Source organism: Anser brachyrhynchus, assembly GCF_964034855.1.
Source record: "Anser brachyrhynchus genome assembly, chromosome: 21".
NCBI lineage: Eukaryota > Metazoa > Chordata > Aves > Anseriformes > Anatidae > Anser > Anser brachyrhynchus.
The window spans coordinates 4978024-4991085 of record NC_137714.1 but is presented as its reverse complement, the minus strand read 5'-3'; the positions used below and the strand labels follow the sequence as shown (position 1 = coordinate 4991085).

The 13062-nt window shown below is 39.2% G+C and overlaps 2 protein-coding genes across 5 annotated transcripts in view; both read right to left on the bottom strand.

Moving 5' to 3' along the window:
* The window catches only part of CLSTN1 (calsyntenin 1), a 55451-nt gene extending 53899 nt beyond the window's left edge, over nt 1-1552 (bottom strand). For all 4 annotated transcript variants that reach the window (XM_080563678.1, XM_080563682.1, XM_080563680.1 and 1 more), the window contains exon 1: nt 1444-1552. In XM_080563678.1, coding sequence (XP_080419804.1) covers nt 1444-1537 — 94 coding nt within the window. In that variant the 5' untranslated portion in view covers nt 1538-1552. The remainder of the gene's footprint in view (nt 1-1443) is intronic.
* The window catches only part of CTNNBIP1 (catenin beta interacting protein 1), a 92142-nt gene that overhangs the window by 53899 nt on the left and 25181 nt on the right, over nt 1-13062 (bottom strand). The window contains exon 5 of the mRNA XM_080563709.1: nt 1440-5486. Coding sequence (XP_080419835.1) covers nt 5428-5486 — 59 coding nt within the window. The 3' untranslated portion in view covers nt 1440-5427. The remainder of the gene's footprint in view (nt 1-1439; nt 5487-13062) is intronic.

Here is a 13062-nt window from a genome sequence, read left to right as displayed (position 1 = left end):
GCATGCTTGTGATGCACTGGCTGAGCATCTCCAGCTGCTCCCAGTCAAGGGATCATCTTCTGAACCTGTGGGGCCTGCTACATTTGTAACCCCATTAGAAAAGGGCAGCAATAACTATCCAAGGTGAGAAACTAGAGAGGTACAGGTGCATTAGTCCACACCTGGGTTGAAGATAGTGTTGAATGCGTTAAAGGCTGAAAAAGTTTGTTTTCTGTGCATCACAGGCCTCTAGTCATAGGTTTGCATTTAGTAGCAAGGAAAGTCAACCCCGAAAGCGTCAAGACAGCAAAAAGCTCCATGCATATAACGATTTCATGTTGATATATGAGGCAGCTTATAAGTAAGCCAGGTTATAAAGATACCCCCCCCCCCCAAAAAAAAAAAAAAAGACTCACAACCAAATAACTCTTTCCCAAAATAAATAATCTCCAAAATTGAAGTGCTTCAGGCTACAAAGGAAACTAGCCAGATAGTTTATGACACACTGCAGGAATTCTGCTTAGGGCAAATCAGCTGCAAACAAAATGAAAGCAGAGCTCAGAAGACAGAGTAGGTGATTTATTTTCTGTCTTTGTATGGGCACCTGCTATATAACAGCGCTCCTGCCTGTTTACAGCAATTCCACGTCTGTAAGTGTGAAAAGCATCAGAAACAAGAGGAAGGTTATAGGAAACTGTAGTGCAAGGTATATGTGTAGACTTGCCATACTTATACAGCAAGCCCAGGGCAGATCTGGAAGAACCACAGCGATGCAGTGACCTATTTCCTACAGCTCAGAAGTTACAGATATACAGGATACAAAATCCGCAAGATTCACACACCACACCAAACTGATGTTACACCTGAGGCTGCAAGAAAAAAAGACTGTCCAGCAAATACCCATCAACATTATACCTATCTGGCTCAGGATTACCAAAATCTGACCTATTATAATGCATTTAAGTTAGTTTTGTGAGAGGCAATTTTTATTGCATAAGTTTACTGAAATAATTGAACCAGGCCTGACAGGATCCTTAATACTAATCTGCAGCAGAAGGAAAGTAAATTTAAAACAAATGAGAACATTCCACCTAAAATAAATTTTTTAAAAAATCATTTTTATTTCCTGGTGATGTTGTGAACAGGGAAGAACTTGCCCTGCATACAACACCTCTCTGACCCCAGCACTGAATGACAAACAGTTCCAGTTTCGCTCAGATGTTGCTGAGGCTGCTGCTCATGCAAGACGTACGCCGTATTACTGTCAGTTGATTTGAAAATCAACCACATTCAGCAAAAATCCCACCAAGGTAGCAACTGTGCAACACTTCAGTGCTCCTGTTACTCATACACCTAAAACAACTATTCTGCAGTTTTAAAAAAGCTTCTTAAAAGATCTCTATGAACAACTAAGCTTCGGAATCCTTTGTTACTGATGAATAACAGGTAAAAATGCTTACTCACTACTCTTTCTCTGGTAGAAACTGAATGCAACTGAAGATTTCTTAAACCTCCAGGAACTGTCCTTATGGCACTGTTGGTTTCTGCTGGTCCCCATACCCTGCAGCCTTTTATGCTGTCAACTCTGCCACACAGTTCTTTAGGAGGGAAGAGACCAAAACGAAGGCTGAAGGACTGATCTTAAAACAATATGTCATCTATTTCCCCCCTTGCCCAGGCATTTAGTAGACCTTTCATAAAATAATCTCTAACACTTTATTTACATTTGATTCAAAGCTTTCATCTTCTGGCCTTTAATTTTTTTCCTCTTGTATAACAAAAACCCTGATAACTTCAGACATAGCACTGCTCTATTCTTATAACAGGATTCTCAATAGCTATAGAAATTTATCCCACATATGACCCTGAAGCCTTATTTAGGATGATGTCTTCTACGGGTGACAGAGGTCTTTGAATTTCATGGGCCATTTAATCTTTAGCCTTCACCAGAACTGTTTAGGCTGCTGGTGAATTAGAAATACTGGCCTTATGAAACTGAAAGAGATTTAATAGTAAAGCATTAAGAACTTTCACACAGGCCACTGAACAGCCAAGAGAACATGACAACTTACAGTGACTACTTACCTTAGATATGAAAAGGAACAAAAACTCTAAAAAGCTTATTTTATTTTATTTGTGGTCCAGTCTCTCTCAGGCAACAGTTCCTTCCCAAGTGTCACTACGCCACCAGCTCACACGTTGCGTTACTTCAGGGTTTATTGTAGGACCTGGGAGAATCAATCTAAAGGCTTATGTGAATGGCGAGGAGTCTCATTTTCATTTACAATAGGCAATGCTCACAGACACAATGACCTTTACTGACAATTACAGCAATTGCTACCCATCTGGAGAGAGATGAGAGGGGCATCTGATTCAGCTCTAAATCTTTTCCTCAAGCTCTGGAAAACACAGCGTGTAAAGGAGAGGTAGATGATAAGCCTGATAAGAGAAGAAAGAAGCGTAACAACACATTGTAAATATCTAAAAGGAACATGTCTTCCCCAAAAAGACCACCCAAAGGATGCGTGCTTTTTTGGAAATTGCCTCTAAAGCTTTTATGCTCTCTGAATGCCTTAACCACTGTTTGGTTGGTAATTGAACTATACAGCTTTTTGTGTTTATAAATGTCTTTCAATCCAGTCCTATACTCATCTCTGACCTCTAAAACACTGTTTCTTACTTTTATTAATAACAGTTCGCCTTAGAAGCCAGAAGCACAAAAGTAAAGCTAGAGAAATTTGTACGTGCAATAAACAAGTCAACCATGCTGATGTATTCTGTGCAGGTTTCTCTAACTCCCAATTAATCCAGGCTCCACAGTGTTAATAGACATTTAGCTTTCATAGCAGGAAGATAATTAATTTGAAATGTAATTCAAGGGGAACATTGGAAAGCTGTATTTTCCACTTTCTCACTGATTTATATATCAACTCTTTATTATAAATCTTCTGGCCCTGGTTTAAAGGCAAGAAATCATTTGCGGGGAGTTGGGGAGCACACAGGTAACAAAGCACAAATATTCTCAAGAGACTGGATTTCCTCCAGGTTCTGAATCTCAAATCACGCTGTTACACAACACATTAACTTTTCTCAATGTATCCTTCTCAACATGTTACTCAGGACTCCAAGACTGGAAGTCTTCCACAAGGGTAGAGCAAACAGTTACCATTTGGCAGGTTAACAATATAATAAATCAGTAAGAAACAAGAGAAGCTATTAAAAATTGTATTTTCCCCCCAACAGTTACATTTTTCAGTGAAAAGATTGAACAACATAAACACTTCACTTTTCTCCTTGAAGACTCAACAGCTCAGAAATGCCATAGATACACATGGAGGATGCACATTAGCTTGACAACAACAGGCCACCACAATCCACCCCATTCATCCAGCCAGCAGCCAGAAACACACGTATCCCCCTCAATTAACCCTTGAAGGGCTGCCCCATTTGCACTAAATTAAGATTAAAGTGCCTCTTAGGCAACAAGGTCAAGATTTAAGGAATCATTTGGGCTCGTTCCTGGTTTATTTTAATAAAGTAGCTTCTTATCCAGCCCCAACCAACAGGGGCAATGACACTTTCACATCGAACTTTACAAAGCCGCAAATGAACGAAAAGGAACTTTTTCATAAATAGACGTACAAGTTTTCTCATTTCATATTTATTTGCTCAAGATAATCTCCCTCCTCATGCTCACAAGTCCATTCTTCCTTTTGCACACATTCCATGGTTTCTTTCAAGCTTTTTCCCCGCTTTGAGACCGTAACAGCATCCTGTCGTCAGAACTTCTTGCCATGAAAAATGGTCATGTTGTCACAGCCAGATTCTGTAATCGTTACTCCAAATAATTAACAACCACATGAAAAGAGCCAAGAACAGGTAAATGAATGGAGTTCTGCTTTAATAGGCTTTGAAACATCTTAAAGTCAGTGCAACCACAGGAAAATCTAGAAGTATTGTAAAAATCACCTGCACACACTGGAGAAAATGAAGTGCTAGGTTTTAGGCAGCAGTGCTAGAAATTCTAGGCTTCTGATATTTTATGTGCAGATTCCTGAACAGTCAGTGCAATTCGGGAATTTCACGGCAGGTTTTTGACTTTTAAAATGCATCTGCTTGAAGGCCCTGGAACTACCAACAGAGTAAACCTGAATGTCACCTGTACACTCACTGTCGGACAGCTTAACGCAGTGCTGCTGCCTCTTGGGACCAGTGCCTAGAGAAAATGGTATTAGCCTAGAATCCAGATAATTTCCAACTCACCAAGCGGTTTCAGGGAACCAAACTGCATACAATTTTTTTCAAGTGACTAGGAACTTAGCTTATTAAAGCCCCGTGAAACTCGGATTTAAGTTAACGATCAATAATTTTCCCTTGTATGAGAGCGAGTCTTGTGCAGCAATTAAAGGGTTAAAGTGGAACTATAGTTATTTTAAACAAGTTCACATATTCTCTATACAAATTTGGCAAATTCATGTCACAGCCATAGATCTCATTCTTGCAATTCCTGCAAAATAACGACAGCTCCTCTGTCAGAAGCAAAGAGAGAAGCCACCTGAACGACCAGATTGACCAGGAGTTCGTAGTACAGCCCACACAGAAGCACAGAACGGCTGGTAATCTCTCTGTTCCAGCTGAAACAGGTAGACTTACTGAACTGAATATGCTTTCAACACATGCTCCCAAAAGAGCTTGAGGCCACAGAGCAGATGAGTATGGAAAAACTGATGGCATCAGAGACACTGCAGCCAAGAGGAAATTAAAAACGTGATTTCAAAGCCAATCAAAAACAAACAAAAAACAACAACAAAAAAGCAAGCATGTATACGTGTATAGATGTAATAAATATCGCAAAGCACATTTGTTTTTTCCCCAAGTAAGGATAAAGTAATAACCAATGCACCAAAACATCAGCTTTCTGCAATGAAAGTGTCGATGTCAGCAAAACACCTGCAAGCCAACTGAAGAAAGCATTTGCATCGTCAACCAATCACACCTTGCTTCCAGTTCTACGCAGCCAAATCAAACCCTCTTCAAATTCACAAGTTTGACCTAAATAAGCACCACAGCATGAAAAGCTTCTTTAGAAGTAGGATGTCAAGAGACTTACTTTAAAACATAAAATAAGAGAGAAAAGGTTTTCATTGGTCAAGTTTAAAAAATTATCTTCCTTTAGCCAATCAGTCTGTCCCTTTGAGCCAATCGAAAATACACCTTTAGGTTTGTCCTTAATTAACACAGCCCAGCTGAGTAGCAACAACTTATAGGAATAGATGGCTGTGAGATGCATTCTGAGGGTTGGGCAAAAGGAAACAGAATTATAAAGGAGAAGGACTACCACGGAAAAATTAGGGTGGGCAAAGGAACTTATTAATGCTCAGCCATCGTCCTCTATCTTCAGGAATCTCACTGTCCTCTCCAGCTCTGTGTTGTTCAGGTATCCTGTAGTTACTGTCTTCTGTCTTCTGTCTCTGATCTGGAAAATGCCATCACAACATCCTCAGCACCTGTAATAATGACAGCAAAATGTGTGCCATGATTATAGAATCATAAAGGTTGCAAAAGCCCTCCCGTATCATCTGGTCCAACCATGCCCTTACTACCAACGTCATCCACTAAACCAAATCAACAGGAAAGTAAAAAGAGCATAGAGAGAATAAAAGTTTGGTTTTGATTATTTTTCTGGGACTGGAACTTAAAGCAGACTACACATTTCAACAGCAGATTTAAACTTTTTTTTTTTTTTTGCAAGACTACAGAAATCAGTTTGTTTATAGAGAAACCAAGAATTCCTTGCTCCCAAATATAGTTAAGAAGACAGACTTGATAGAAAATCACAAGGTTGTCACCACAGGCATTTAGAGATAATCTTCTTCTGGTTTCATTGCTTTGTAAATTCTTACACTGCATAGGAAACTCATAGAGCTTCCACCTGAAGTATGAGGAACTCAACTGTTCAACAAAAATTGTACTGCCTTGTGCATCGCCCTGTCCTTTTCAGTGACATCTAGATGATTTTTACTGCCTTTTTTAACTTATAAGAATAAAAATTGTGTTAATAGGCCAACTGAAAGGCTTTTGCATTTTCTTCACTGAAAATTGTTTAAGCACCTTTTATGAACTAACACATATTGCAAGCATTCCATTCTGTAGTAGAAATACAGTATTTTCTTCCCAACTGAAACCTTCCATTTGCCCAGAGAACAGATACAGCTTTGCTAAGTAATGGTTTTATCCCTACACTAAAGAAATCTTTCCAGAATAATTCAGACTTTCTTCGTTCATTTTTTTTTTCCAATTGAGGCTATCAACTGTGTATAATTACCACCAAAACTCATGTCCCCTAAATACAGAAAGATGCTATTACCTTCCTGTGAACCACCTCCAAGTCTTTACAAACTTGGGTGGTCTTTTGAGTGGGCCTTTACAGTAGAAAGTCCTGAATGGCTGAAGAATCATACCTGATATAGGCTTGTAAAGAGCCTTCCATCCTAAGGTCTCATTCTTCAAAAGATACCTTGAGATATCCAGGAAAAAAATCACCTCTCTGGACTTCCTAAATATAGAGCACAGCCTAACAGGCACTTCAAGAGAAATGTCTTCAGGACAATAGGGAAATAAAAATACATCATACAGTAGTGTCAAAGCAGTGATTTAAATCAATATCTCTAGTCTAGACACGAACTGGAAAACAACCCTGAAGGGCTGAATGCAATATTTTAAATTTCTGGTAAAAACTTGATCCCTGAGAAAGTTAGATAAAAGTAAATGCTTGCTTTCATCTGTAGATCCTGTAACAGCATTTAACTTATTAGAAAAATATGATGAAACATCCAGTCACCGTTTATATAATTTCTAAAAATTATTTACTCTGTTGAAATGATCTTAGACACTTCAGTGCAACAGATGACTGAAAATGACCATTTTGGCCTTCATTAATTAATTTGGCCTGCTTGGGATAATTTTGCTTAATAAGGTTTCCTTCAAAGCCTCTATTAAAGGATTAGACAACAAAGTAGGAAATGCCAAAAGTAACACTGCCTGCCTGTGCCATTCAGATAACTGATCAGCTTTACAGAAAAAAATCTTTTTTTTTTTACAGAAAGAAATCTTTTACTGAGGTTTGGAAAGTTCAGATTCAGGTTGGATTGAGCATCAGCGCGTAAAACTCTCCAGAGGCTTTCACTTGAGGCATATCAAGCAGCAGATTTCAGTTTTGTGCCCCAAGGAACTTTGCCTATACACCTGCACACAAGGTAAAAGAAAGAGGACTAACCAGAACTCCTCACCTGTTATGACTGCATGAACATCAGCCGAAATTTCAGTTATCTGATTTGCTCTCTAGTTGCAATACAGAAGGAAAAGTGACAAAAAACATGGAGGAAGAGAAGGCTGTTAATTCCCCTTGCTAATGTCCTTATAAACTAAATCAATGCTTATGAAATGCAACTACGCTTATTTTTATACACTTCACAGTTTATTTGTTGTATGTACTCACAGGAGGAAATACTAAGGACCAAGCAGTAATTTGTTTTTCTTACGCAGGACCCACATTTTATAGAAGTACATCAAAACCTGCTCTGATGTTCCCTCTTGCCAACACTCAGAAGCCCTGCGGTCTTCTCCCTTTTCATCTCCTCCACAAACTGTTTTTTCCTTGATCAAAACATAAATGATATATAGTGCTGGAACCCAGCTCAGAATTAGCAAGTTACCATGTTGATTTTTTTTCTTAAACGTGCGTAAGTATAACAACTACCAGCCTGTACAGAAAGAGGGATTTTACTCGTAAGGAGCCTGCAAAAACAAACGTGTGCCAAAAAGAAGGAGGAGTAACAATAATTAAAAGCACTAGCAAAGCCAGTGCACATGAAGCACAACCTATGCCTCTGCATTTTGCACGAGTCCTCCTCCAGAGCCGGGGAGGCTTTGCAGCAGCTTTGCTGTGTGAGCCGCGAGCAGCTGGAGCAGCCTGGCAACAGCGAAATCACAGGCAACGTCACAGCACCGAGATGAGCGGGATTACTTAACAGATGTCGATTGTTTTCCTGAGGTCTCCCCTCTCCACAGGCTGAACATGAAAAAAATACTTACAAGTATTCTTGTAAGTTTGGTGTGGAAAAGGAAATTTCATTCTCTATTAATGGCGCAACCCCACAAGCCTGCTGGTCGGTGGTTCTGCCTGCCCCGAGCAATTTCAGCTTTCAGCGCTGCTCCTGTGTGGCGGGCATGCAGCAGTTTAAAGCACATGATGAGCAGAAATAGCCTTCGGCAAAGGACGCCGGGAATTCTGCCTTTCATTTGGGCTTTCACAACCAAAACAGCTATCACTGAAGAGTAAGGTCCCACTTAACTAGCTCCCGCTCTCCTTTTCTAGGCCCACGTGGCACTGCCTCAATACCAGTGTCACTGGTGGAAGGAACTGGTAACTTGCCTTTTGCCTGGACTATGAATAGAAGAGAAGGGAACAGAAGAAACACAGCTTGCAAATACAACCAGAAAACAGGGAAAAAAAAGAAAAATTATATTCTACTTGGAGGAAAAAAAGCAAGAGTACAGTAAAGAATATGGTATAAAAGTATGGAAAATGCTTGAATATCTGTAATACTTCTGCATTATTACTATGTGCATCCTAAATGGTGATCAGTGGATGAAAAAAGTCTGAAATTCCAGGTTTCAGTCTTTCACAGCCAAAGCTAACAACAAAGTAGAAACTTTAGTACTCCTGCTTTGTCACCAATGTAATCATAACTACAGTTTTAAAGTTATCTGAATTTGTGAACAAAACATCTAGTGTTTTTTATTATTATTTTTTAAGTATATCATCATCAAAAAGCATGCTCCCTCTCTGATTTCTTCAGTACTTCATAACATATTATTTCCCATATAGCACTTTTAACTGAAATTGGACAATCAGTGCAAGAACCAAAGAGTGTAAAAAATTTGTTAAGGAAAGATCGTGAACTGTATTTAAAAGGATAATCATTGGGCTGAAAGGAAGGTTACTAGTGCACTTTATCAATGATTGGCCTTTGTACCAAGTTTACTTGCTACTTTCGTAAGTTATGCTGGAACACAAGAGTAGCCACATACTAATGAAATTTCACGGCAGTTCAAAGTTAAAGAGTTCAGCCAAAACACCAGGGAGCAGCAAAACAATATACAGGAACGAACAGGAGAACAGTGAAGACCAGAAGTGACTAAAGGGGTTTAGCTATTAATTTTAGAAGGGAAGAAAAGAAGATTAACATTAAAAGTGATATATTCCTATGTCCCATGGTACAGTTTTAAACAAGATCTGTAAAGGATGGATTTTATACGCGACTCTAGCAATGTTACTTCCTGCTCCCTCCTCGGTTCCTTTTGCTATTTTAACAGAAGGTTAGCAATGTTTTCATTTGCAGAATTACATGCAAGCCAGCATTTAAATGCAATTGCCTGAGGCTCTTTCAAGAAGACAATTTGATCTATCAAATAAAACATAATACAACACCTTCAAGGTAGAGAAGTAAGTGGGTGGGTAACCCCCAGGGCACAACACCCAACCGAATACCACTCACCTTGCAATAAAGACTCAAGCCAATGCTGATTTCTTTTATTCCCACATTAAGGATCCAATTTTATACTTAAGGAGTTGATGCATTACTACAAAGAGGTAGACATCCTTTCTCCAAATAATAGCAGCCGCATGGATAGTTCTTGCAGGCTACCAAATCTGACGCTAGCATGAAGTCACGAGCACAGAAGCAAGAAATTTACACCAAACCCAGTGGTTTTCAGATGATGTCAATCCAGTCACTTCTAACACATGTGCCACTACCTTCTGGCTATTCCGTCTCATGGCCTTACTTTATATTCACTAACAAAGGAGTTCATTATTCAGCATTTCTCTTTTATTCAAGAGCACCATGGCTCTTGACAGATATGAAAAGCAATATCGTTCCGCAGATCTGGGACCAGTTTATTCAAGGGACTTGCAAAGAGGGAAGGTATCTCCATGTCCATAGGGTGAGTAGAGAATGATAAAACACCACCACCACAACGCCTTGAATGGCAGTAAGTTCTATGATTCGTAGAGGAGCACCAGGGATGTTGAAAGAGACAGAAAATGTCAATTTTCTAAGAACTCCAGGATGGCCTTCTTTGTTGTGCCTCCGTTTTTGCAAAAATGAAGCAGAAATGACATTAAACAGTCTGAACCAAATTACTGTTGTCAAAACACCAAATTCAGATGTTTTTGGCATTAAAAAAAAGGGGGGAGGGGAAGGGGAAGGAGAAGGGATGTTTTTAGGGTAGGTTTCTGTACCATGCTTCAAGCCTCTGGATGAACAAACGAAGGCTCACTGTACAAGAACCATCACAAAAGCCTTACCACATATCTGGTGAAAACAGCCAATTAAACAAAACCAAAAATATACTTTCAGGTGAAGCGTGATATTGAGGGGGAAGCTCCCCAAAATAAATACATACCTGGAGACCTGACAGGAGACAGAGGCAGCAAAAACAATAGAAAGAGAGAAGAAATATTGTACTAGTAAAACGATGCCTCAGTTCCCTAAACTTATTTCTTAGAGTTTGGGGTTCACTCTACCAATCTGGAATTTCAGGACTAGGTGTGACTGTGCCTCAAAGCAGCATGTAATCTCTGGCTACTCACTTTATCCTCCCTACAACAAAATGCTGCCTCTAATACAGATGTTGATGTTCTAGCAGAAGAGCGTTGTCAAGCATTTTCAGTTCCTCAAAGAGAAGGCGCTGTAAGATTGAGAAGCATCTACTTAGTGATATTTCAATGACCTGAAAACAGAACGAAAAAATTATCTGCTGAATAATAATTTTCAGCACTGTCTGCAACTGAAAGGGATACCCTCGTGACCACTTTTAACCTTCCAGGGGCCGCTTACAGTAAATCATTATTTCTGAAGATACCTTGTAGCAAAAAAAAAAAAAAAAAATAAAAAAAAAATCCTTGGTGACATTTGTCTAGAAAAAGTTCATCCACATTTCTCAGCACAAAAGCAGGTTTTGTTCAAATCCAGTCCTGCAACCCAAGCTATCCAGAGCTAAATGAAACCAATCTAGCAAGTCTGCTCATTAAGCAATTGCACAGCCGCTTTTACTCCTGTGCAAACACAAACATTTCCAGAGAATGGAGCAGGGGTTTCTATGCAGTGAAAGGAAGGCTGGGATTAAAGTACTAATGAATAAGGCTTCTGCAGCAGTCTCACTTGGCTCTCATAACGGATGTTTTCTTTCTAATCAAGTAAAAAATTGAAAAAGCAGAGCACAGGTTATAAAGTTAAGCTGCACATTGCCAAAAGTCTGCAATTAAGACAATAGGACTGTGAACCGTGTTTACTTTCAGCACATCCTCCACTGAGCTTTGCACTTCCAGTAATTAATTTATAGAACAATGAGGAAGGTACACGTACACCTGACCTAACACATTCTATACATACAACATCTCCCTCCCCAAGCTTCCCTTTTCTGGGCACACATTTCTACACCGAAATAGAGACTTGCATATACCCAACAAAATGTTTCCCATCTACCTACAGGGGCAAAGCATTGATTGCCACAAACTTTAAGAAATGAAAATCCTTTTCCCACTTCTTTCACCTTATACTTTCGCATCTTTATCCTTCCTGAAAGTTGACCATATTTAACTCGTATCTAATGCTTTCCACAGCAAGTACTCACCTACAGGGACATCAAGCCAGTAGGGTACAAGCTGGGTTCAAAACACACTGCCTTAACACAGAGCAAAATGTTACCTGTAACTGCTATTTCCTAGTGTCTCAGGAATGATGAATAGATACACAGAACTGTCTTGTTTGTAGCCACCTGCAAAATTAATAAGCCTAAAAAGCTTTTGGAGATCAGAAGGTTAAACCTGTTGTGAGTGTTGAAAGGATGCCAAATTGAAAAAAAAATATAAAAATCCTTACTTTCCTCAAGATCTTTAGATACACACTTCTTCAATCACCTTCCAGCAACTATCTTCTAAACATTAACTTTTCTTTGAAATTCCCAGTCTTAATATCCTAGTTTGGCATTCTAAAAATACAACGTGCACTGCTGAGAAGAGGAACACATTAAGACAAGCACGGTGTTTAAAAAAGAAAAAACATCCCTACACTGAGAAGAGCTCTGAAATCTCCATTTCTCCACCAGTATTTGATACTTCATGGCTGCAGTCTGCCTCTTAGCTCCACAAGCAGCCTAGATTTGTTTTCAATACCCTACCATCCAGAGAATGTGTCTCGCCGAGCTGAGGCGTGCGTTTGCATCTCAGCTTTGCCCTCCCCAAGGGACCAGCTTTTTCTTCAAGAACCAGCATGACACTCCTGTTGCTATAGGAACAACAGAGCTGTAATCACCAAGGTCTTGGTATAATTCACATATCATGCTTACTAGCTGCATAGCTTCCATTTTCAGATACACCACAGAGCAGGGACTTAAGGCAGCCAAGTGCTAGCCTACCATTTAGAAATTTAAGTAACTGGGAAGCAGGAAATATGGTGTTGTGATTTTTTATTTTTTTTTTAGGTGATGCTTCTATGCATATAACTTCCTGAGAGGCGTTTTGCTTGTGTTAAAAATATTTAAGAAAGCCTCAATTTCATCACTTCAAGCTCAAGAAACCTAATGAGTCTAAGCTGCGTTAGCTCTTGCTGCAATGCAGGGAAGAGCACTAATATGCAATATCTCAAAACAGCTCATGATCACATCCCCCCTTTAGAACAGACACTATTTGAAGAGGGATGGCTTTGGGTTCCTCAGTTATTCTTGGGGATATAAAAAAAAAAAAAACAAAAAAAACCCACAGATGTCAGCTAAAAAACGCTCCTTAAGAAAAATGCGATATATTTTGCACTTTAACAAGATTTCAGCAATGATCCGAAGATAAAATGTTTATAAAATAACATTAATAACACAGTACAAAGGTTTAGACTCTTAATTAATACTAAACTTAAGCATTAAATACTTCAGTCTAGTTTTTTAAACTTTTGTTCAGACCTTCCTGCGTTAGTGAGATCTCATCCCCTCTGCCAGCAGTACCTTTTGATGGGTAATCAGGTA